The sequence below is a fragment of the Solenopsis invicta genome, chromosome 15, assembly GCF_016802725.1.
Source record: "Solenopsis invicta isolate M01_SB chromosome 15, UNIL_Sinv_3.0, whole genome shotgun sequence".
Classification (NCBI taxonomy): Eukaryota; Metazoa; Arthropoda; class Insecta; order Hymenoptera; family Formicidae; genus Solenopsis; species Solenopsis invicta.
In genome coordinates, this window is record NC_052678.1 from 9285024 (window position 1) to 9310660 (window position 25637).

General features: G+C 37.1%; 1 protein-coding gene across 3 annotated transcripts in view; it reads left to right on the top strand.

The window, feature by feature from the left end:
- Positions 1–25637, top strand: part of LOC105205888 (cationic amino acid transporter 2) — a 93483-nt gene that overhangs the window by 40113 nt on the left and 27733 nt on the right. For all 3 annotated transcript variants that reach the window (XM_026138548.2, XM_039457915.1, XM_011175426.3), the window contains 3 exons: positions 6359–6506; positions 13161–13314; positions 19852–20082. In XM_026138548.2, coding sequence (XP_025994333.2) covers positions 6359–6506; positions 13161–13314; positions 19852–20082 — 533 coding nt within the window. The remainder of the gene's footprint in view (positions 1–6358; positions 6507–13160; positions 13315–19851; positions 20083–25637) is intronic.

Consider the following 25637-nt stretch of genomic DNA (forward strand, 5'->3'; position numbering starts at 1 on the left):
ATTCTCTTGAACGTACCTACAGGAATATTTGTATGTGTGCACGTGTACGTACACGTTGGTATACGTGTATACGCACTGGTATTACGGTACGCTTGTTTTAACAGCACACCAGGAGGTGAACACACCGCGAGGACGGGATCGATAACCGCAAAATCACCAGCCCGTGACCGTTCAGGATGCGAGAGCCGAGCTCCCTCGCCTTCGTTCTACAAAGCGTATTTTCTCTTTTTCACGTGAAGTATCGGCATCCTGGTTACAGAGGATAATCCTATTCCAAAGTTTGTAGGGCTCTTTATGGAGTAACGCGAGGATAGCGTGAGAATGACTCCGTGTTTAATCTTGGAATGCTGTAATATGTCATATTTAAATACTTAATACGAAAAGTGCACAATGCAAAAGTGTACAGCCGGGCAAATGGGTCGCAAAGTAGAATCCCTTTTCGATAATAAATTACGAATCACGCTTACAAATTGTAAAACGTAAATTTTGCACGTAAACTTTTACTTTTCGGTGTACGATAGTGAAACTGACACATAAGCCCGATAAAAGTTGTATAAATTTATAGCGTGTCCGACGCGCGTGGGGCTAATGAAATATTATTCACTTCGCGTTTTCTAATCGTCGTCTGGAAAAAAACTCGGCGATTAAAAAATTACCTACTGCAGCACAAAAACTGGCAACACGATTATCATTATCGCGATTATAATCGCACGCTGCGGCTTGTAACGCCCACGGAGTATCGATCTCTTCGCGCGCGAGGAATTTAAATTGAACGGATTTCCAACAAATTTCGCGTCAAGTTTCTCCTTCTCTCCCTCCGGAAAGAACGTTCCCTGGAAATTCCAGATCGAAGATCCAACGCGACTAGCGCAAAGGGGGCCGGCCGCGTGTTTACGCAGAGGGCTGCCTTTCCCCCTCGATCGTCGAAGGGCAGACAGCCTGCGAGCACGAAGTCACGATTCTTCTCCTTTGCAGCCCCCTCCGGAAGAATGAAAAAGCACCGCGACCAATAAGAGACGGGGCGTGTCGGCTTGAATAAAATTAACATAGTATTAAAAACGCCACTTCCCCCCCTCTTCTATCTCTCTCTCTCTTTCTCCCTTTCCTTCCCTATCGTGGCTCGCTCGCGCACGATAACGACCTACGGACTCGGAAGCTTCTGCCGCTCTGTGATATCACGCCTCTTGCAAATCGTATGGAAATAACTGCGCCGCGCCGCTGCGAACGCGAAACCCCGATTATTATCTATTTTCTTTCTACGAATCTTTATAATTGTATATAAGCCCCGAGGCTCGATCGTTTAAATGCACACGTAACGTTCTGCATAAAATAGCGCATGCACCATAAATATTTTCCGCTTTCTTTAACGAAATTACGCGCGATATTTTTTTGTCTAGCAAAACATTTGAGAGAAAATGTGAAAATTGTCACAGCGCGCCATTAAACTTCTCGCCGAGTTTTAGTTTGCAACACACGATGCGAGGAAATGCACGGCAACAATTGCGCGTTGCCCTTACTCGCGAGAGTAATTATCGCGCTGATTTATTAATGGCGAGACCCGCGGATGTCGCAAACATCCGGACGATCGCATTTCTAACGATCCATTCGTAAAAAGCCGCCTGTTGCCGCTCGCAATTGTTTACCCATCCGCGAACTTTATCGACGATAATTGTTTACTGTTGTTCGCACGCGATTGCTATTGTCGCCGCGGGATTCGCCGATCGACAAATTTCAATTATTACGATTCCTGTCGTCGACGCCTGACGCCACCCGACGCCTGACGCCACCTCGTCGTAAATCACGCGCTGCGCGATCCGTAGCTACGATCGGGATTTCGTTGAGTTCGATTCTCGACATCTCCAGATGTACTCTCGAGTCCTCTCGTGACTCACGCGACGTTCGCATTCGATGGAAACGGAGGAACGGCTGTTTCTTCGGTAGAGCAATCACGTAATAGCGTATCGCGGGGAGGGGCTTTAAATGCATCCCCTCGTTAAGGAGAATAAACAACGAAGGAAGGGAGAGACGGAAGGAAGGTAAGAAGGATAATTCGAAGGATTGATTATTGCTCTCCCTGATTTCGCAAAGTTCTGAAACATTGCTGTCCTAACGCAAAACTCATCGTAATCAAAGATAAGAAAAGGAAATTCCGTTTAAACAGAAAGTCGTTAAAGTATGTTTTCTGTCATTCTGGAGGAAAAAACTTAGATAGACTCTCTTAAGGATGTATATGTCATATCTCAAAACAATACTAAAAATATAAAAATTTCACAAAATGTTTTATTATTACGTTTGAAAGAGAGAGAGAAAGAGAGAAAGAGGATCTGTGTAAAGTTCTCTCAAGTTCTTAATTAAAAACTCGCGCGCATGATATCGTCGGGGGAGATTGCGTTACGAGAAAACGCGATATTGTTTTTTCTCTCGCGGATTTTACGAATTGCAATTTCCCATACGGGCGGGACTCCGCCTGACCGGTGTTTTTAAACCTATTGGTTTGCCGCACGTTCTCTCGTGTCATACCGCATTATCGTATCTTTTAAAGCTGACGTTCTCTAAAAATCGAACAGCAGGGATAACGAATCGCGACGAGTTGATTCCACATTTTATTATTTACAATTTTTCACATTAAGCAAATTAATATATAATATTGTACAATAATAGCTACAAAAATCTTTAATTTTAATACAGAGATCTTGTATTTATTTATTATTCGTTGTATTATTCGTTGTAGAAGTAAAAAAATGTACTTTTTAACCGCTATTTTGATATATAAAACGTAATCGTGTGCGCAAGGACATCTTCATTTATTCAACGTGTGTAAATATTTTTACATTTCATCGTGAAACAAAAATAGACATGGTAAATAATAAAATGAGATTAAGATAAAAATGCCACGTGCGCGATTTAACTTTCGCTAACGAGAAGTCGATTGAGAATGATACATTTGCATCCCGCTGAGCGACGACAAGACCTAACACGAAAGAAGTGACGGGAAGGGACGGCTGATGTTCCGATGCGAGATATCACGAGTTGCATACAAGGGGTTAATTGCGTTCTGCCACGTTAAGGAGCGATTACGTACGCGGCGGTCGGTCGATTTTGCGGGCGAATCTGCCACTGTTGCTCCGAGACAAAATCGCGCGTGCATTATTGAAAGATACTTTTATATGTAACTTAATGGGACGCGAAGGGAATACTCATGCATATTGAAGGATCGAAATTGTCGATTCTCACAAGATTTCTATTTCCAACTTTACTATTGCCGTTTCAATACTTTCGCTGTGCACGACTTTCGAAGTTGAGACTAGAGATTTTCATATATTTTTATTTTACAATAAAGGTGTTTTAAAAATAGAGATGTGTATGGAACTAAATTACATTTTTATGCAAAAGAAAATTAAGAGGACAACTGAAATAAAGCTACATTAATGTAGTAAGAATATATTATTATTTATTTGTTTTTAATGTTACATTATTATGTTATACATTTATTATTATTATTATTATTATTATTATTATTATTATTATTATTATTATTCAAGCCTTAAACAAAAAAGTTCCAGCTCTTTTTTACGCGCAAACAATCGTCTAACTGTTACATACATTTACATTTGCCGAAATTCGCATTTTCTTTTTTATACAATCCTCAATCTGGTCGCGAGAATTTCCGTCGGCGTAGTTTGCATCTCTGCTGGGAAATTTCGCGCATTCGTTCCAAGCGATGCGGATTTCGTGACTTGTCAGCCCGACGTGTTGCACGTGCCAGAGTTTCTCTCTCTCTCTCTCCCTCTTTTTCTCTTTCAGTGGCTCCTGGATAAAATTCCAAACGTATTCTTGAAAATCCATTATCTTCGGCGAGGGGCGAGTAAAATTTCCCTTCAACCTCGCCTGCGCATATCCCCTGAATAATTTATTCCCTTTAATACGCCGAGTACCTTCCCATTCACTCGGCCGGTGATTATCCCGGCTGTTCGCTGTTTGCATAATCCGTCGTGAAGAGTGCATCGCGTCTGCATTATAAACGACAGTCTTATCGCGTGCGATGTTTTAATCGAGTTCGAGTAGTGGAAGAACGAGTAATCGTTCCAACGGTCGCGATATCTCACCGGAACTTTCACAGAATGTCCATTTGACATTCCCGCGCGCGCTGATTTATGAAAATCTTTTTGCAATAATTCAATTTGATGTCGAACTCTTTTTTGACAAGTTGGCGAGAATGTCGACACACACGCACATACCCACATTCATCACAAAAGTTTTTTAATATTTAAAATTAAAATTAAAAATACGTAATATTACTTCAAATTAATATTCTCAGAAGAGAAAAATCTACCATTGTTGAAGATAATAAAGTTGAATGTATAAAATTAACTTCCATTTATTTCAGAATTATAATTTGCAAAGTTTAGGCTGTTCTAATTTTATATCACATTGCTATTATTCAATCTCACTCTATTTCAAACGATAAAAACGAAAAAAAAAGAAACAACTTTTTAGCTGGCTTTTTTTTCAAGAATCAAACATTTTCTTATCGTGATAGCTTGTTCTAGTTGTTTCAAAACAATTTCCAAAGTCGGACAGCTCCAAAAGTTCGGAAAATAAGTAAAAGAAAACATTTTTCGATGTACGCGCTCCCTCGGACTAAGGATAAACGTATCCTTTCTCGCTTGTTCTAATCGAAAACTTCTTGTTCCGCGTTATTATACATTCTGGAAAAATTACTAAATTTTAATAAATATTTATTCGAATAGTAAAATATTTACTAAATGCAAATATATTGTATGTTTATTTAGTACAAGAACCACTAATTTAATTTAAGCATTATTTCTTCTTGTAAAGTAAATATCTATGCACCGTAAGTAAATATTTAATTGCAAGTATCAAAAAATATATTTATTAAAATTTAGGAATTTTTTTCTCAGTATGGCCCTTTGAAACATAATTCTATAGTAGGTACTGATACTTTGATATAAAGGAAGATCTATTCTAAATTTTTCGAAAAGTCCACTTTCTATGAAAATTAGACATTAGTCAATGAGAAATAATTTGACGTTTTTAACAATCGCAAAATTAATACAAACTTTAAAACATCGTGAATTTAGCGGCACAGTTTTTGAAAAACAATTTCACGAGACGACAAGGGTACACGTTTGATAATTTTTCATTCTCAGGTAGATAAGCTCGCAGAAGCATCGCCGGAGAAACGTGAAAGAGCTGCGGCGCGTTGAGAGGCAACGTCGCCGTCGCCGGATAATAAATCGATAATTCGTGTGCGCGACTTCCGACCCTGGGAACAAGCGAGCCGGAGAAAAGAGGGCCGCATATGTCGGCGACGTTTTCTTTTTTTTTTTTTAGAACTCATTTGTCTTCGGAAACAGCCGATTTGCCCTTTTGATTATGCGGTGAAGTTGGCCATCTTTTTTTGCGGCCACGTCGTTTCGCGTTTTTAGGGCGGGATGACGGATGAGACACGATATTAACAGTTTTCTTTTTTTTTTTATAGCACCGCGGACGTTCGTCTGATGGATATTATATTTGTTAAACACTCAAATTTTTGAAACCGTTTTCTCTAAATTGTTCTCATGTATTACCGTTGCCCGTTTCGCCAATTAGTAAATTACGAATATTTTATTTATATGAAACACACACATTTTACGGAAAGAAATGTTTTTCCCCATTGTTATATTATTCTTCGATAAAATTTCTTCCGTTATTTTCGATTGAATATCAAAGACGATCCGGAAGTTTCACGATAAACTACTTGACTTATTTACACTTATTTATTTGATAACCTTTAAACTACTCTCTCCGCGCCGCAAAAGCTATTTTTAATCTTGTAAAGGGCTCATGTTCAGACAGATATTATAAACCCTCCGCTGGAAATAACAGTCTCACACTTGGATGTCATTTTCAATTACTTTTTACCGCGCATACGTGTACAATTCAGTTTGCATTTCCGCCGCAAGTAAATGTACCAACGCCTAAAAAGTACGTTTAATTTTACCTCATCTGTGGATAGCGTAATTATCTTCAACTGCATACGCAGTCTCTTTAATCCTCGTTTAACAAACGCCGGGACTATATTTCCGCGGATATTTGCTCTCTAATTATTTTCTCTCATGTTATCTCCAGACAGCTGACAGACGCGACGTTTCACAACCTCGTTCTATTATACTGTATTACCTGGATACCCTTGCCGATATGCGTTTTCTGCGTAATATTTTATTTCACGTGCCAGCTCTATGCCAACGGAATGTTTGTGGAAACATCGATCAAAAGCACTTACCCGTTATTGCCGGGAGCTACTCTTTCCCTGTCGAATGCGTGAGTGAATAACTCGCTCGCTCTTAATTTGCAGAAAAATGAAGCTCGATCTGGACCGGGAGAAGGGCCTCGAGCTCTTCGGTAAGCTGATACGTACAAAGAACATCGAAAGTCTGCAGGGTGATCAGCCCAAAACCGGTCCCGAGCCACTTCATCCAGCCGACTCCAAGCAGAAATTACAGGTAAATAATAATACTAATTGTTAATGATGTAAACCTAATCCTAAAACTTTACATTGAAATCTTCTAAGCGTTAATTAGTAGGGGGAGGTGATCTACCTTTGATTAATTTTGACATTCTTTGTTGTGCAAGTTTTGATGTCTAATAGTGCAAAAAAAATTTCTAAAATATTCTTTCAATCGATATCGACGCATATTTTTGGATTAGATTTAAATTGTTATTCTTCTATATACTTTTCTTAACTTTAGAAAAAAAATTGATTTTTGGTCAAAGGTACAACACCCAGGATGTACTTCTGATCAATATAAAAAGGAAGTGTGTTAAGGAGAAGTTAAGAAAATTCTATATTTTTATATTTATATTTTTAACGTTTCTGTACGTTACGTAAAGTTTTATATAAAATATATATGAAAAATAATTTAAAGACACTAAAATAATATAAGGACGGTGGAACGATTCCGTATTACAAATTCAATCTTAACAAAAATAAAATTTTCTTATAACATTTTTTTCAAAACTTTACTTTGACCTTTACCTTCACTTTACTTTACCTTTACCTTTACCTTTCCTCTTTACCTTTTTCAAGGTAAATAATATCTATTACTGATCCAAAAGTACAACATTTGCTCATTTTCTATTTGTTGTCTAATTTTATACATCGCAAGTTAAAGTTGATAACGTTGAATTGTAAAAAATTTGTTTTACAACAACTACTTAGCAATATAGATAATTGAAGTACAAATTAAAATATGTATGCAATACTTTATAAAAGAAAACTTTCAAAACCATTTATTTTATATAGTATATACTCAAACAATAAATTATTTTTTGTAGTAGCATAATTCTATTTATTATTAAGATTGTGTGCTATAAAAACTTTTAATAACTAAATTGCACAAACTATACATTTTTACTCTTACAAATATAGTATAATAGTAGACAGTTTCACAGGATAGCATGATCAAAGATACAAAAGGGGAGTCAAAGAAACACCATTTTCCCTTACTTTCAAGCGTATGTTTTAAATAATGGAATCAAAATCGTGTTAGTAGGACTTGGTATTCGCTCTTCATATCTTTATTATAATAACTAGTCGTTTCCTTCGATTGTTCGCTTACACAAATGAGCGAGAAAAACCGGTGAAATGAACATGAGCAGCAAGTTAACGAAAGACGAGTGTGAGGGTAAATTAAAGAGCGTTTAACAGAGCTCGTCATTCCTAATTATCAATTAGGAATAACGCGTTAAATTTTCGAGCGGCGAAAATAAAGGATTCGTACGCGGCTGCCGCGGAAATTCGCGAGGAAACTCGCGAGGAAACTTTCGCGTTAACCAAATTATAATTCTGGCGAGTGATACCGCGCAATTATAAGAAAAAAAAAAAAAAAAAAAACGCCGGAGGCATGCTGTGCTTGTTTGAAATTTGCCCCAATAAGCTGAAATGCTCCCCTCGTTTCGTTGCAACGGCGAAGACTGCGTCCATTAAAGAACACGGGCAAAGTTCTGCGAACGACCGAGTCGAATGTGAAAGAAGTAAATGCGCGTGGTTCACGAAAAGACATGTTGCTGGGAAATTTGTCGTTTGCGAGAACGAGTTGGAGGTGCTCTGTAATTTCTCAACGAACCGTACGAGTTTTGTGTATGTGCGCGTATGTATATACTTATACATATATATTGTATATATTCGCGACGGTATTGTCGCCGCAGTAATTTTGTCGCTTCGATAGCTCGTGTCGCGCGCTAAAAGAAAGAGACACGACAAACTTCCGTACATCTCGGACGGGGCGGTGGCGGTCGCTGCAAAGCTGTTACCTTACTCACAGTGGCCGGCTTCACCGCAGTTGCGGCGCGCATAAACCGTCGTAGAGTTTCCCAATAACCAATCTACTTCTCGCAGGAAAATAGCACAAGCCCGATACAGGCGTGTACATACACATGTACATAGACACGAAGAACCGTTGCTCCGACTAAGACGCAAATTTTATCTAATGCGAAAGTAGCACGCGACGAGTCGGAACGTGGAGGATGGGGACCACTATGCGAAAGAAAACGGAAAAAGAGCGTGGCTTGGTTGCGCGATTGTCGCTGCAATGGTAACAAGGGAATATCGTTGATTTATTTTTTGTCGATGGTTTTCATACGATTATCTCGTTCTGACAAGAAAAAGAGAGAGAGAGAGAGAGACAAAATTTAATTCCCGACTGTACATTTTACATCGTCAAATCATGATTTGAAAAAACATAATATGCTGATAACAGAACGTCTTTCAAAAAACGATATCGGACGATTTACTTGACGCGTTTTACTCGTCGTACGTGCATATTTTATTGACTCGCCAAGCCATCGTGATGCTTCCGATCATCGATTCGTTCATCGGATTATACACCGGAATTTTGTTCGGTGAAGGTAAACAAATTGCATCGCTTGCCGAATCCATCGTCTGTCGCTTTCGTTGAAAGCATGGTGCGCGGGGTATCAGAAATTACGAGTATAACGACGTTATACGTTCGGGACGACCCTCTCGAACGATTTCCCGCGAGGGGACTTCCGGTATTTACTACGCGCACGTAATTCCGGCCCCGGGGCAACCTACATCCTCATTCGTTATTTAACTCGCTTGCTCGGCACGAAAGGCACGCAGGATTGCGCAGGACCACGCAACGACGATCAAAGTTCGTTTGTCCGCACACGGACGAAACGATCGGTCATTTTTTCTGGAGGAATTAAACGGAATTAAGTTTAGTTTGTTACTATTTAAATATTATTTGTTCTTTTTTTTTTCTTAAATAATTAATCTTGATGAAACATGACTGGTTATTTGATTTTTTTAATTAGTCCTATTTTAAATAGGGTTTAAGGAACCCCCAAGAAATAACACGGAAAAAATGGTTTTGCTAATCTAAAAATTCAACTAAGTATACAAATTTGAAAATAATTTTGTTAGATTTTCAAAATAATTATATAAAATGTTTAAACTGATTGCCAGAATATCAACATTTTTTGCAACATTGCACATGTCGATATGTAAATTTCTTTTCTATTAAATAACAATAAACATGCACGTGCATTTTCTTCTTGCTTATCCTTACAGAAATTTAATACTGACGATATTAAACTGACCAATAAATTAATTACTTACAATCCAAAACTTTGTCGAAGATACATTAATTTCAAAGTTTGACAAACATTTTGCTAGATAATAAATTCTCAGACTTTACTCGGACTTGATATCCGCGTTTTAATTTTTTTTTTTTCTAGGAAAGAAAATGTTTTCTTATCCTTGTACAAAGTTCCTTCATCGAAATATTGTTGATGTTTATAATTTAATCATAATAATGAAGGAATAAATACTGTACAGGATCAAACTTAAATAAGGATGATATATTTCCCACAGATATTTTTTTCAAAAACGCCATTAAATTTTCCGTAATCGTGCGCGGGCGCATAAATCAACGTTACGTTATACGTCAACGTTGCGTCAGACCTGTGCACCCACACCAGCAATAATTCACGTAGTATTTGCATTAATCTGCAATATTGCACTTTTCATGTTTCAAACATCGTGACGATACGTCCGGATCAATGTTGGACGCTCTGCGAAATCCGACATTGCTAATCGCGCAAACTGCATTTTCCATCATTACCGTGCAATTACTTCTCAATGGAAATTGACTAATTGTAACGTTATACCGCGGTGCTAGATAATTCGATTCGCTGACCATCGGGAACTTTGCAACTTTTGCAATTACGTGTGCCATTCGATATACGATCCCACTACAACGCCGTTTTTTAATCTGTTCCCCTTTGATTCATTAGCAATTACAAGAAGTGTTACTCTCTGTTTATTATGTGTTTAATTATTTCTATTATCTTGCTTGAATTATCTTTTTGTTCACAATGTAACGGGTTACTTTTAACTCAAGAATAATAAATTTGCAAGTTATAGAACAAGCAATAATATATACAATTTTCAGTTAATAACAATAATTTTTAATTAGGGTGTAAAATTATCCGGATGAGTGTTTACACAAAAAAATCGCGTGACTATTCCCGGGTTGAATGCATGGTGTGATTTTTATTTGAATCTGCGAGCATCATTAGAAAAATAATCATAATTTTTAAAAATTCATTTGAAGTGGCGATCGAAACGATAGAGGGTGGAAGTTATTCTATACTCGTAAGAATATAGAATAACTTTCACTTGCTTCGATCGCCACTTCAAATGAATGGAATTCGTGCAAAATACTTCCCTTCATAAGTAGCTGAATCGTTAACCGTAAGAGCTGAAACAGCGATTATCACCGTTCATAAGAGACGATCTTATCGTATTTGATGTCTCTAACTCCACTTGTCGCAAGCGCGAATGATATCAACTCTATGACGCTCGAAGTTATTCGCACCGTGCGTTACCTGCTGGTTTGAGTCTCGCTAAGCGAATAAGGTACAGATTGTGTATACACAACAATACGCCGCAGGTAACGAATCCGAAGCATCGTTTACGAACTGACAATCTTCGTCGTCACAAAGTATGTAACACGTGATGAAACCAAGCTACCAAACACATTCCGTGTTCTCTTGTGAAAAAGTATTAGACTCGCGTAAAAACTATCGATACTAATAGTGTACAAATTGGATTCAAATGGTTTTTCAATAATTTCCAACAGTTTTTTTTTCGCGAGTTTAAAAATATTTTTCTATAAGATTTCTTGTATTATAAATGAATTTATGACAAACAGTCGTCACGCAATTTTTTTATTGATTAAACCTGACGACTTATATTTACCTTGATAATAGGTGAAATACTGCTTATGCGAAGAAAAATCCAAAGCGTAGCTTTGCGAAATGCATATAAATCTAAACATTGCAACATTAGAGAAACAACGATAGGCGTAAGTTTCAAAAGACAATGATTTACTCCAATCTCCATTTTCTATTGTAGCAATTTCTGTTGTGCGATTTTCAACGTGTAAATCACGAATATTCTGCACAACGCACAGCAATTTAAATCCATTTTATAATTTTGATTTTTTATTTATTTGAATCGCATTTTTACTTCCTATAAAAATTGAAGGAAAAAAGTGATGAGTTAAATTACACAAACACTTGATCAAAATAAAGAAAAATTCTTTGAATAATAACCGGATTTAATAATTCTTTTTGAACGGCATAAGTAATCAATGAGTTTTGTTTAGAAAAAAAGATTAAACAATTTATGTATACTTGTTATAAATTATGTAAAAATAATTTTGCTATCTAATAGATTACAGCTGAATTATATAAATTGAATTAAAGATGAATTACATTATAGCGGGATTATCAAATGGCAGGTTCATTGTCAATCGAGTAGAATTAATTAAAATTATTTTATGCAACACCGACAAGTCTACAAAGTTTTAAACGTACATTAGTGATTTATTTATTAAAATCCACTTGAGAATAAATGATGTGAAATTTTGTTATTGAACATTAAATATTTCGATGAAATAAAACAAGCCTGTTATTGACTCGATCTTGGCGCTTGTTTCGCGTACGCAAGATCGCTACGCATTGCGACTCGAGCAGACGTATAGGATTATTATCGTGGCATTCATCTCCGAGAGACATGCCATCGCGACAAGTAGGAGAGAGCACTTAATCAAATTCATATGATTAGCTGATTCCAACTCGTAGAGACATATCGAGGTTAATTATTAAAATGAATACATCTTATCGCTCGGGACATTTCTGAATTGCGAGTGGAAGAGTTCTATTTAGAGTCGGACAAGAATTCACAGCGTTTCAATCCGTAATTCTGTCAGTAATGTTAATAACATCGAGTTAATAAACTCTTCGCGATCGCCTTATACGTGTCGAGCATTTTAGCCGCTCCCATAGCCGACGTGAGAAAGAATCCCCCCCTGGACGGCTTCGCGTTTATTAATAACTATCGGAGGCGAGTTGCAAAAATGGCACTGACATTCTAGAGATAGAAGTCGACCAGAAGATGCAATTGATTCTAGTCTAACTTCAAAGATGCATACGGCTGCAGAAGGCATACACCGCAAAAAGATCCCCGTCGTGTCTTTCTGCAAAGCGGTGGTAGCAGCGACGAGAGGTCACGTTTCTCGCTCTTTTCTATCACCTCGCCTACATTATTTACAATACCGTTACGTATTTAGATCGGCGTTTGCGATCGACGGTAATGGTTGCGCGCGACGTCAAACGTCTTTCCGCGACAATTCACCATTTTTTTTTTTTAATGGACGTAACCAAGCAAAAATTGAACATAGAAATTTTGTTTTTCTTTGCCCGAAATATAAAATAGAAAACTATTATTTAATTATTTTGATTGCAAAAGAAAAGCGCAATTCTGATGTAACACCAAAATGAATTTCTCTTCGGAATTATTTTTTTATATGGGTTAATTCCGGAATAATATGTTTCCGCTTCTAGTCCGTGAAAATAGATTACCGTTTTGCAAAGTGCAATTTAATGTCAATATAATTGAAATAAACGAACTTCTGAGTAAGATTTTTATTTGTGAGCTAAAATACAATAATTCTTATATCATAGTATTTATATACAGTATGTATACATTTTTTAATGTGTGAGATTTTTATAGCGCAGGAGAATCATATATGGATTTTTTACATTTCCGAAATAATTACTGTTTGCAGAAGTGCCTGACGACTCTGGACCTGACGTCTTTAGGAGTTGGCTCCTGCGTCGGGACAGGGATGTACCTTGTCGCAGGAATGGTGGCGCGCAGCGTTGCCGGACCTGGTGTCGTCTTCTCATTCATTATCGCAGCCATTGCTTCCATTTTTTCCGGTGAGTAGCACACTTTTCTGATAAGAACAAAGAATTTTTCTCTTGCCATTTTTTTGTTACCGCAAGAACGAGAGCGTTGTACGATTCAATTATGATGTCGCAGAATCGCTGTAGATGCATCAGAGAATGCATCCACTTCAACTTTGTTACGAGGGATTAGATGAGAAATTTATCAGACGAGAGATCAGTCGGTTGGCCAAACACACGCGATTTCAGCGTCGCGAATTTAAGGATGTATCGGACATCTCTGCAAAGTAAATAAAATTTGAAAATGTGTTTAACATTAACACTTTAAACTATATACATGTAAAAGTTGTGTGAATAAGATTATATTGTTATTTAATAAAGTATATAGTTTATCTACTCGAATACTTCTTATTGAAATTTAATTAAATTATTTTTTACAACATTAAGAAAAATCTTAATTCTTTTGTGTAAGTATTTTAAGTATTCAAGAGGATTTGTGCAAAGTTTTATTATGAGATTATCTGTTTAATTATTTTGTAAATAAATAAATAAATAAATAAATTTTTTTATTTTACAGAATTGATCTTTGCAATGAAACTTTACATAAATTATCTTGAATATTTAAAGTACATAAGTAAATAAATTCAGATTTTTTCATTATTTTATTATTAATTATATTTTCATTAAAGCACGTGTCTACTTATTGAAATAACTTTAACCAGATCAAAAACCGGCTCCAAATTTTTTCTATTACTTTCAAATGCAATATAAAATAATCTCTAATTTTGTCATAATTCTCTTAATATTTTGAGAAATGTCCCATACATCCTTAATCGTTCGAAGTTACCTGGCATCGAGTCGGTGACTTTATTAAGTCACTCCTCGGCGATCGTCGTCATCATCGACGTCGTCGTCGCGGGCCGCGCCTTCCGCACGCGATCCCATCGCGTAATAACGCGGTTGCACACGTACACGTACCCTCGCACAGGGCGCCGACTTTGCACAGTCCACGCGAGCGGAATACGAAAGTAGGGATTTATTTCTGCCGCAATTCACAATCCCGTAGCCGAAGGAATACTCGCGCGCGTGAGAGCCACAGGGAGAAAGGTGGAAGTGGCCTTTAACCGTTGGCGGTAAAGGGTTTCCGACTATTTTTATGGACGATCAATTTAACGATGGACAAGTACATGTGTGTCGACCGTATCATGTGGGTGTGATGTCAATGCTTCGACGGAGACGGTCACAGAACGGATAATACCCCTAACTAGACACGATGATGTATGACATTCGCGTATAAGTAAATGTTTAATCGGAAGACCACTATCTGAGTACATACGTCCGAATCTACCTAATCCGTTTTATATCTTTGCCTTCTTCACTCAGCTCTGAAGTAGAATTGTAATTAAATGATGTATGAGCACGTCGTGTCGTGCGCGAGTTATAACGATCATTGAAACTTTGCGTATTCTGAGCAGGCGAGTTGTCCGAAAGGTACATGAAAGGTGTAAATGAAGTGTTTGCCTTTGATCAGCAGCAGATAGCTACATATAGCTCGTGCTCAAATGATGAACGAAATACGGAAAAAATAGCTTTGTTAAAGTATATCTAAACTTTAGCTACGTGTAGATTTGAAAATAATTTTTTTTTTGTATTGGGCTACGAAAATAGCTATTTGGGACGCCGACCAATGCAGCAAACAGTTTTCACATTCTAGCATTCTGTGCGGAAAGAAGTGAAATATTAGCTAAATGTCAGTAGTTAATTCGAATGTTTCCGTCATTTTTAAAAGTTGGCTATTACGATTAAAATACATTAGCTGCGAGATACAACTTTATCAGCTAAAATTAAAAGCTTGCTATTAATACTAATAGCCAAACAAAGTGGCAGCTATTCCTTAATATGAATCTTTATTTACAACCGTGCATTCGAACCGCAATTGTTTATGGAACGCTGCCACGTTCTATCAGCGAATATTTTTAGCTGTAGCTAATACACTTCGATAACTAATTTTAGCTTCGGCATCAACGGCATTAGCTGTTCCTATTTTAAGGACACATCTTAGTTGTTATGTCTATATTCTAGCTTCGTTGATTAACCCTTTTCTGCGCATTATTTATAATTATTTTGATGATCTAACAAAAAATTTTTGTGAGACCTGTGTCTAACTAATTTTTAGATTATCATTTCTAGCAAAACCGTTCTTTCGGTATAGTCGCGAGGGAAACTCCTTTATAAATTTATCCCTTGAAATGCACGACGCATTTCTCACACGATCGTTATCGTTCAACGGGACGACGGTTTAGGATGTAAGACTTCCTCTCGCCTGGAAACTCCGACAATTTCGGCAGTAAACGATAAGTCAGGTATCCCCCTTGCACGGCAGAGCGAGGTAGACTCGAGGGAATTTGTAGTCTGCGGTATGTGGCCGCAGATAAGAGGCTTATTCTGCAAAAATATGGATTTGGATGGCGGGAATATATGAACCAGAAAATTTGTCTTCCACCGCCGGTACATCACGTACAAATCCGCCGACTCCGCGAGCGGATTTAGTCCGCATAAATGCGTAATTTTGCAGAATCTCACGCAAACATCTTCAACACGATGCTATCGGACATACGAACGAAGCATTATTACAAGGAGGCTTCGCGAGATCCGATCGAATCGAGATGGAAGGAACCGTATTTTAAAAAGTATAATAATACTTTAAAAATGTTTAAAGATATGTCGGTTCAAAATTATATAAAAATTTTTCTTATAAAAGCCAAACATGCCAAAAAATTAAATTTCTTCAGGAAACAAAAAAATTTTTTATCCTCAAAAATTGAACCTTACATAACTATACAATAATTTTTCTCCGGACATATAATGAAAGTATAGAAAGAACAAAGTTTTAGACTTTAATTAATATTCTGAGGATTTATAAAAAAAAATAAATGAAAAACCTACAGAATTGCTATTTGTTTTTTGCGGAAATTTTTACTATCTATTTATATTTATATTTTCCATTTTCCATTTAATCCTTGCCGGAATAAAATTGTTCACGGACAGAGAATGATTTAGCGTCATAAACCGGATTTTTTTTAAAATGCACTTTTTTTATGAAAAATTGTTTATATATATTTTGGGAAAAAGTTACACACAATTGTGTATACGTATATAACATTTTCGTGTGAAAATTATATTTTATGTAACAGGATATTTCGGTACATCAATTTTTTTCTTTTATTTTTGCGTAGGAACTTTTTTAGAAATTAGACACCGACGGGACAATTAAAAACCGTGTCAGGAGTTGACGCGCAGTTGCGCGAATAGTTTACTTTAACTATACACAAAGAGGTACTTTACATTTACTTTGCAGGTACTGTTACAGCCGTAAGTACCGCACTGCAACGTGTTAGTCTACCGTTACGAGCACTTTACCGCTCGACACCGAGCTCCCCGTTCGTCGTATCGATAACAGTTCGTTGGCTCGACCGTCCCGAATATCGATATCATTGCGACATCGGTGCGGGCGCGGAAAATATCTGTCAAAATGAAATTTGCGATTCATCGCCGTGCGAGGCGCTAAACGCGCCATCGTATAAACTGTCCCGTGCGTGCTGCAGGCTCGATATTCCACCGACGGCGAAATTGCGAACACGGTTTCCACGGATACGGAGGCGATGAATGGACCGAACGTGTCTCAATCAGTCTTGTTTTGCTCACGCCTATTTCGCTGATCCTTTTATCGTCCGTAATTTTGCCTGCGGTTTGCGTCCTCGTGATGCAATTCGTTATCACTCGCTGCGCTATTCGTCATATCGCGACGATATCGCGTAAGGAAAACGAAAAGAATACTAACAAGGGACAATTCTTAATGTGTTCCTTTCCGATTTTAATAAAACTTGGTGAGTAGAGAAAGAGAGAGAGAGAGAGAGAGAGAAAGAAACAAAAATATTCAACACTTAATAATACATATTTTTTTTTATCAACTTTCGAAAATTGACCAAATTTTTTGACTGTAAAATAGCTAATTTTTATGCCAGTGAATAGCTATCGAAATTCTGCGTACTTCGTATATTTACAAAATCACGCTTTATTCAGAAGTTATAGGTGAAAACCGAAAGTTTGACTGATCTTCGAGATTTTCCAATTTTCGTTTCTTAAACATGTTTGATTGGCGTTAAGGAAAATACATATTGAATATTTTTAACTTTCTCTACAAACTCGTCGAATTTTATTAAAATGGAATAGAAACTCCTAGAAGTCTTTCCGTTCTAAATGGAACTTTTAACTTTGCAAAAAGAGAAATTAGTTAAAAAAATTTATTTTCTAATCGATGATTCTACTTTGAAAAAAAATATACAGGCAAATTTTTCGATTTCTATAGATTAATAATACGGATGTCAAATGTCATTATTTCTAATTGATATTAGAATTGAGTGGAATTGAACTTTTTAAAAGTATCATTTTGTTCTGTCGTAATCTTTTATAATCATGAGAAGATACCAAATACATTTATACGTTAAATGCGAAAAAGCGTTTGATAATACATCTCGATCATTATCACGTTCGATTGCAGCTGTGCTCTCGATCTAATATAAACATGAATTATCGATCTAACATAAAGCTGTAATTAGTCCGGGTATTCAGAAATCGATACCACGCTCGAATTAATGGCGGGATTAAAGCCAGGACACAGCGTGTCGCGGCTTGTTGTTTAATTAATTCGTTGCGTTGCTAATAGGTGAATGTTGGCTGGCGGCACTATCGGTGGTCATAACACAGTGATCATCGCTGATATTCCTACAGTAATAATCTCGAAATCATCGATCGTCAGTGGATATTGGAGCCGGCGCGTCGTAACCACGAAAAATATTCTCGCCTTAAGGGATTATTGGACCCTAGCGAATAAAAAAAAAAGTAGAACATTTTTCAATATCACGTAAAGCTTTTATTTAAAGAGATAGATAAATAATGTGTCTTTGTTTTGAAAATACGTATATTTATTTGAAATGTACGTATATTTATTTATAAAAGTACGATACAAAGTTACGTTGTAAAAGTGTTTTTAAACTTTACACGCATTTTTTTCAACACATTTTTTTAAAGCGATAACTCACCCTTTATCCAATTGGAAATTTTTTTAAGTATTTTTTTATACAATATTGGGCATCAGCTCACGGAGGATTTTTAATCAGAAGCGAGGTGCACGAATTGAAAACAGACTGACAGTTTTCTGCTTTTCTTCTTGACGAATTATTAATCACATTTGTCTTTTTATATTTCTTTTGTTATGTTCTCTACAATAATAGAATCTGAAGAGGGTTTCTTGATGCACTTGAGAAATGGTCTTTACACTTCTCGTCGTTCGATAATCGCGAAAGTAGAGCCAAGACTCTCGCTTCCGCAAAGTTACCGCAAAGTTACGCGTCGTCTCTTAGTCTCGTCATTTCTTATCCGTCTCGGTGGCACATTTTTTAATACGACGTGACATATAAATGTCGAGTTCACCATCAATGGAGACTAGATTCTCTAACCTTGCTGCTTGCTGACTTTGCGCTAGTCGATCGACCATAATAGAGGCGATAGCGAGCGCGGCGATTGACGTCAAAGGTAAATCGCGTTGTCGCTCCATGGGGATGAGAAATTCAGGGCGTGGAGCGGTAAGCGCGTAACTCGTCAGAACGAATCCCCCCCGCTCTGCGCAACAATGCGTTAATATCGTTTAACTGGAGAGACAACAGCCGTCTCTGGCGAGTCTGAAAAGACGTAAGCGGATTATACGGCGTTCACGTCGGTGCGGCCGGTTGGCCATGAGAAATCTGTCGCGTGACATAATCCGCGTTGAACCAGTGTTTAATCAGTCGATTACCGAAGCATGATGATTGTAGCGACGGTAAGCGTTCTGTCACACCGCAACGTGAAAACGGGTAATCCGCTTTAGACTGCAACGGGGGGGAAAAAAAAACCCCAACGAATTTGGGGCTTCAAAGTTATCATGTGGCCGACCGTGAAAATTCATGAAATCTCTAATTGACATGCCGCGTTTTACTTTTCTGCGGGAAAATAAATCCGTCGGATATTCGTCTATTCCTACCTTCCATTCTACATATGAAAAAATTAATATTAAATTAATGACAATTGTCTCACATATATAAATGAGAATATCAAATTTTTAAAGTGTTTGAATATCATGAATTTTATCATATTTTTTAATTTTATTTTAATAATAGTCACCTAAAGAGCAAAATTGCTTTAATAATAAGCCTAATATATTTTTCTTGAGGAAACTACACAATTTCTTTAAACCAGCAATTTATATCTGTCTAATTGTAAGATTATAAAAATTTTTTAAAGAGGTTTCATATTCTTTTTTACATGTAAAATGCTTATTGATTTTTTTTCTACGTAGTCTGTTGCCAAACTGTGATTGTCCGGTCTTTGTATTTCTTTCATTTAACGTCGCATTTAACCCCGGGTTTAATGACGTGGATGATGCTGTTTCTAAACAATTTTCCGTTCCCTCCCGCGTCGACGATATTCTCATACGACTGCTGAATTGTCTTTTCCTTTTCGGTGTGATTACAGGGGCGTGTTACGCCGAGTTTGGAGTACGAGTGCCTCATACGACCGGCAGCGCTTATATGTACAGTTACGTGACAGTAGGCGAATTAATAGCATTCATTATTGGATGGAACATGGTGCTGGAGTACCTTATAGGTACGAGTGCGTGTGCGTGCGCCCTTAGCGCCTGCCTGGACGCGTTGGCGAACGGTGCTATTTCCGGGGGGATAGCCAACAGCGTTGGCACCATACTCGGTAAGTATCAATTTCATATACTGCCCACGCATGCAAACCGCCAATTACTGTAAGACAAACAAATTTAATTGGCAGATTTTTTAGGGAGAAAAAAATAGGTCGCCAAACATGGTAAATTAATGTAAACTATCATTTTTCAATATTTTGCCAAACGTATTTGTAATATTATATTTAGAATGCTCTCTGTGTTCAGCGTTCTATATTTTCGGTATCTTTTACATTGTATCAATTCTAGAGTGCTACTGTGGGTGTATTTTCATCCAGATGCTAATACAAATTTTTGTTATTAAACTTTTGATATTTTAAAATAATATTAATAAATTTTTTTCCATTAAAACAATGTTAGTTCAGTTAATTTATTTCAATGAATTAATTAATTTATTTTAACACTATGCAACCTATAAAATAGAAAAGAATCTGATAAAATTTTTAATTGTGTGATTGAATTTTTATCTACGTGTTAATTCAGGTTTACTATAGTTCGTGTTAATAAACTTTTGATAGTTTAAAATAATATTCAATGAGTTTTTTCTACATTAAAATAGTGTTAATTATTCTAACACCTTGCAACATATAAAATAGAAAAAAATCTGAACAAAATTCTTAATTTTGTGGGTGAATTTTTATTCGGAGTGTTGATAAAAAAAAATGTGAGTAGCATTCTAGGGTTAAACATAACATTCGGATATATCAATTTTGGAACGTCCTATTTGTTTATTTTGGTCTTGGACGTTTGTTCACGCGTCAGTGAGCCTTAAAATTTCCCTTCCAGTCGCTCGTAAAAGCGTGAAACGACGAGTCATAGTCGCCTCGGCGTCGTCGTCGTCGGGTGCGACGTAGTAGAAATTTACGAGCGGACTCCCGTTTTTACTCATCGAGAGTTTAGCGATGTGAATCCTTTGTCCCCGGCTCGATCACGGAACGCTCTCTATGCGTTCTTTCGCGATAAGGTGACAGCAAGAGCGATCGATGCATCTCGGCGGATGCATCACGCGTGAACGATATGTATTATTCACGTTCGCGAAATTCTCAAGCGAGATCCTCACGTAGCTTCTACCCGGTGAAGTAACAAAAAAAAAAAATGAGAAAAAAAGACTATTATTTACGTCGTGATAGATATTAAAAAAACATATTCATATAATTTAATTTTTTTTAAATATTGTATTATACATAAAAAGAGTAAAATAAGAGTAATCTATCTTGTCCTTTTGAATAAGTCGATTATGTTCAATAATTTTCGAGTTATTCAAGTTTTAATATTCGAAAAAGCCACGCGCTGATCCCTAAGTGATTAAAGTCGACTATTTTTATATCCCTTAACTTCTTCGCGCGTAAGGCGAAGAATGGGGTCTCCCCATTAATCTCGCCGATCTCGCGTCAGATAATTAGCGGCGGTAGTTCGAGCGAAAGACTGTTTGCTCGACAAACAATATACGTACACCTCGCACGTATCGGGACGTACCTGGGACTGTTAATTCAAAAAAAAAATCTTCACGCTCAGCCGAGTCCAATTCAATTTTCTAAAGAGAATTAATTTACTGAACAGGCTTTTCGTCGACATGCAAAAAAGAGGGAGAACAAGCGACGGTAACGTGAACGCCGCGCCGTGCGTTTTCCCCTTTTCCTGTTGACCGACGTTTATACACGAAGCGTCCGGGTCGGGTTATCTACCGTTAAAATTAAGGTTGGGTAATTTTAACGACAGATTTTTTTAGCAAACTTGAAAGCAAATTTTTTCTACGGAAAATTTAGACGGAAGCAGCGAGTCTCTCGCGCAAATGTTTAACTTTAACAAATCGTTAATGTTAATTTAGAAGGATTTGTGTCAGAGCATATAAAGATTTTTTTTAGTAATTTTTGACATACAAATAATTTTCGACGATATTTTTTCCAAGCGAAATTTCATTGAAATTAGGAAAAAATCAGAAGCCTTGAGCGTTTAATTTGTGTTCTTTTTGTGATTATTCTGTGATTATGCGCAGCCTTTGCTTATAAACGTAGCAGAAGTAATTTGAATTAGTCTTAATCTTCTTTTTGAATTAGTCAGAACCTTCTCAACATTTTTATAGGAGAAACTAAAACAAAAGTTATATATAATACATTTTATTTTAAACAAACGATGATATTGCATTGTTACTATCAGTTGATATTATTAACACACCATATTTTAAGAATCTGACCCGATGGATTTTTTCTGGCAACAGAGTCGAACGTAGCGTCTCAAAATACATTAAAAAAGTTATTTCCTCTTCTGGCACTAAAATTAGCGTAATTGCAAATTATTATTAAATAAAAATTTTGGGTATCCCATTGACGTTATTTGAGCATATCGTGTGAATTGGATTTGATTAAAAAAGAAAATCGAAGAATCTATTAATAAGATTAAGGTCAGGGGTTTCTAGATACGCTTCGAAAGGGGAGGACTCGGGATTTGTTCATTAATTTACGACACGCATAGCCACCGGCGAAACGGATCGATCGCGCATACGAGCGCAAATTGTAGACCATTTAATGCGAGTAATTCATGTCATCCGCCCGTTTTATATTCCGAATATTCCGCATTCAGCGACATTAAACCAATATTCTCTCTAATACATACGTCGATTTGAGGAAAGCGTATCGGGAAAACGCCGTGAATTTCAGTTACGCTGTTGGTCGAAAAGAAACGCGTTACTGTGCCACGAAGACAATAGAATGTATAAATTGAAAAGTTTCCACATCTAACGATGAAAAAGTTTTGAAATGTAATGTCCAAATTTGAATAATGTCCTTTCGTTTCGTGAAAAAGGGAAAGAAAAGAATTTACATCGTCACTCCGTGTATTCCACCTTGAAATAAACCTTAAGACGTAACGCACAAGCTTTAGCGTAGAGTTTACGCAGACTTACTTCAAGATGTAGTAAGCCATTACGCCATGTTAAGGGCTATGGCTCTGGCGTTGCAAAACGCCCGTAAAACTTGTGTTGCTAAAGAAACTTGCCTCGCATCCGTTTCCGGAGGCCATCGAATTCTCCGAGCGTTCCAATTCCCCCGGAATTTCTTGACGCAGTCTTCTTGAAATCTTTTTACGAGGCACCGTTAGAGAAGAGTCCGACGTTTCTCTTTCTCTCTTTCTCTCGACTGACCGAGGAGATTCAAGAGCGACTCAAGAGCGAGTGATTTTTCGTGTTACGACTCTTTCCGCTCGAATCAACCTCCTTCTCAGTCAATTTTGCGAGTAAATCACGTGGGATATCCTTCTTCGCGTTTCCGTTTCCGCTGCTTTCTCTGCTCTCGCGCCGGAGCATCGTAGTGCGTATCTCTTTCAATCGATTTTATCGTCGCTATAAATCGATACCCCATTATCGATCACGAGGTAAGCCGCGCTGTCGCGGCTTGTGTGGACTGTAAATTTCATCGCGTGCCGCTCGCGTTCGGTTTTACCCCCTGCAACTTGTTAACCCGTGCAATTAAAAACATAATATCCCTCGCCGGGGCTCAATAATAATTAATACGAATTTGCTGTTATTGAGTCTAATTAATTGGCCACGCTGCAGATCCATTAAAATGTGAATAAAATAAATGTACCGTCATTTCCCCGTTCCTCGCGATTAATAAATATCAATTCAACGTTAGACGTCATTGATTTTCATTATATTCACGATCAGTATTAATAGAATACTATACTATAACGCCGAGCGTTATAATATCCGCCCCCTTTATGACGCTTTCGTGTAACACGTTGCGTCCGTGACAATGAGTAGTAAAACTGAAACTTTCCGAGAGCCTTTGTAATGAAGGTAACGTCAAATAAAAAAATTTATTAAATACAGATACCTGCGGCGATAGTATTATTGCCATTAATTAACGTCCACCTTGCGTTTCGAGAAAAAAAAAGTTTAATTAAACGCTATGTTGCTCTTTTTCTCTTTTCCTCTTTTCCCCTTTCCTAACGTCTTTCCCATACAATCAAAGGAGCTTCATGTAAGAATGAACTTTTATGGTATTAACGCACGTAGCGTTATGAGAATACCGCATGTCTCATAAATTTTGTTCGCGTTTCAGAAACTCATAAGAATAAGACGAGCGAGTTTCATTGTTCTTTTTTTTTTTTTTTTTTTAATATACGTGACACGCGAAAAATGTTAACACCGACGTCGTTCATAAATTCCGTCGATGCTTTCACGTATCACGAATAGATATGCTTTTCCGGAATTTGATGTATGCGAGAGACGCATGGAAGTACATTTGAACATACTCGATTAAGTTGCATGGATATACACACACGCTTTTCTATGCAAAATGTAAAGAAAGAAGGTCACATCGTAAACTTGCGAAGATCCGTTTAAGTTTTGAGAAATAATATTAGATATCTTTAAACAAAGTTTAAACGTTCAAATTGCTTGGAAATACCGATAAACTTTTATCATTTGGATCTATAACTTTGATATTAATACTGAAAAATTATACTGAGAAAAATGTTTGGTAATGCATGACCGTATAATTGAATATTCAAGTAATTTTAATGAGCAGCTTTATTTTTACAGTTATTACTGTTATAATAATAATAATGTGCCGGAATGGCAAAAAAGAATAACCGGAATTATTATATTTAAATATAGCATCGAAAATGATTATGTAATAATTTATATTTATATTATAAACTATACTTAAATTATGGTAATCCTACTTTTTTTTTGTCAATTTTATACATTGTATGTTATTATCGTTAACATTATAACGCTATTAATTATCATATAAAAATAGAGCTCTTAGCCATAATTATTTTAATAATGAATTACAGTCAGAAATAGTTTTCTCTCGGTGTAATATTAACGTAAGGGATTAATACTAAAGATGCTTTGAAGGATATTACGAGAATGATGATATAATGATGAGCGTTTTGCCCAGGTAATGTCCCGGAAGCCGAAATTATTAATGGTTCGGTGTGCAAAGGGGTTGGCTGCCTTTATCAAACTTCTTTGTCAGGTGTGTCGCGGCAGCGAGGAAAAGTTTCACTCGCGCCAGTGGAGGTAGAGCAGATGCGCCGCGCCGTGTCGTGCCGCGTCGCGACGACGACGCGGCGACGGCCGCAAAACCGGTCAACCTTAATTAACTTTTTCTCGCGCCTCGTGCAGGAATTTGCAGATGAGTTTGCATCCCGACCGACGGTTATGCTCGCATCGCTCGTGAGAGCCTGCAAATCGTTCGCGCGCGAACCAAATTGCGTCCATAGAATTCAATGTCGAGAGTTAGTCAAAATAATTTGAAAAATATTTACGGGCCGATGAACGTTTCGCGGACTGTTTGGTGCAATCGATACGGATGGAATGACGTAATTTGCGACTCAATTGAAATAACGCGACAAAATCACGCGCCATCCAGAATTGGCTGGTTTTGTTACCCAAATAATCGCAAAAATCCGGAAAAAATAAATGAAAACGTGAGGTATCGCGAAAGTGCCGAAGGATCTCTCCTAATCCTCTTCAGTCCACCTCTAAATATCTCGAGGATTTTTCTCCTCGGACCTTTGTGTTAACACGATAACGTTTAAGTCCTCGAAAATCCTTTCGGTG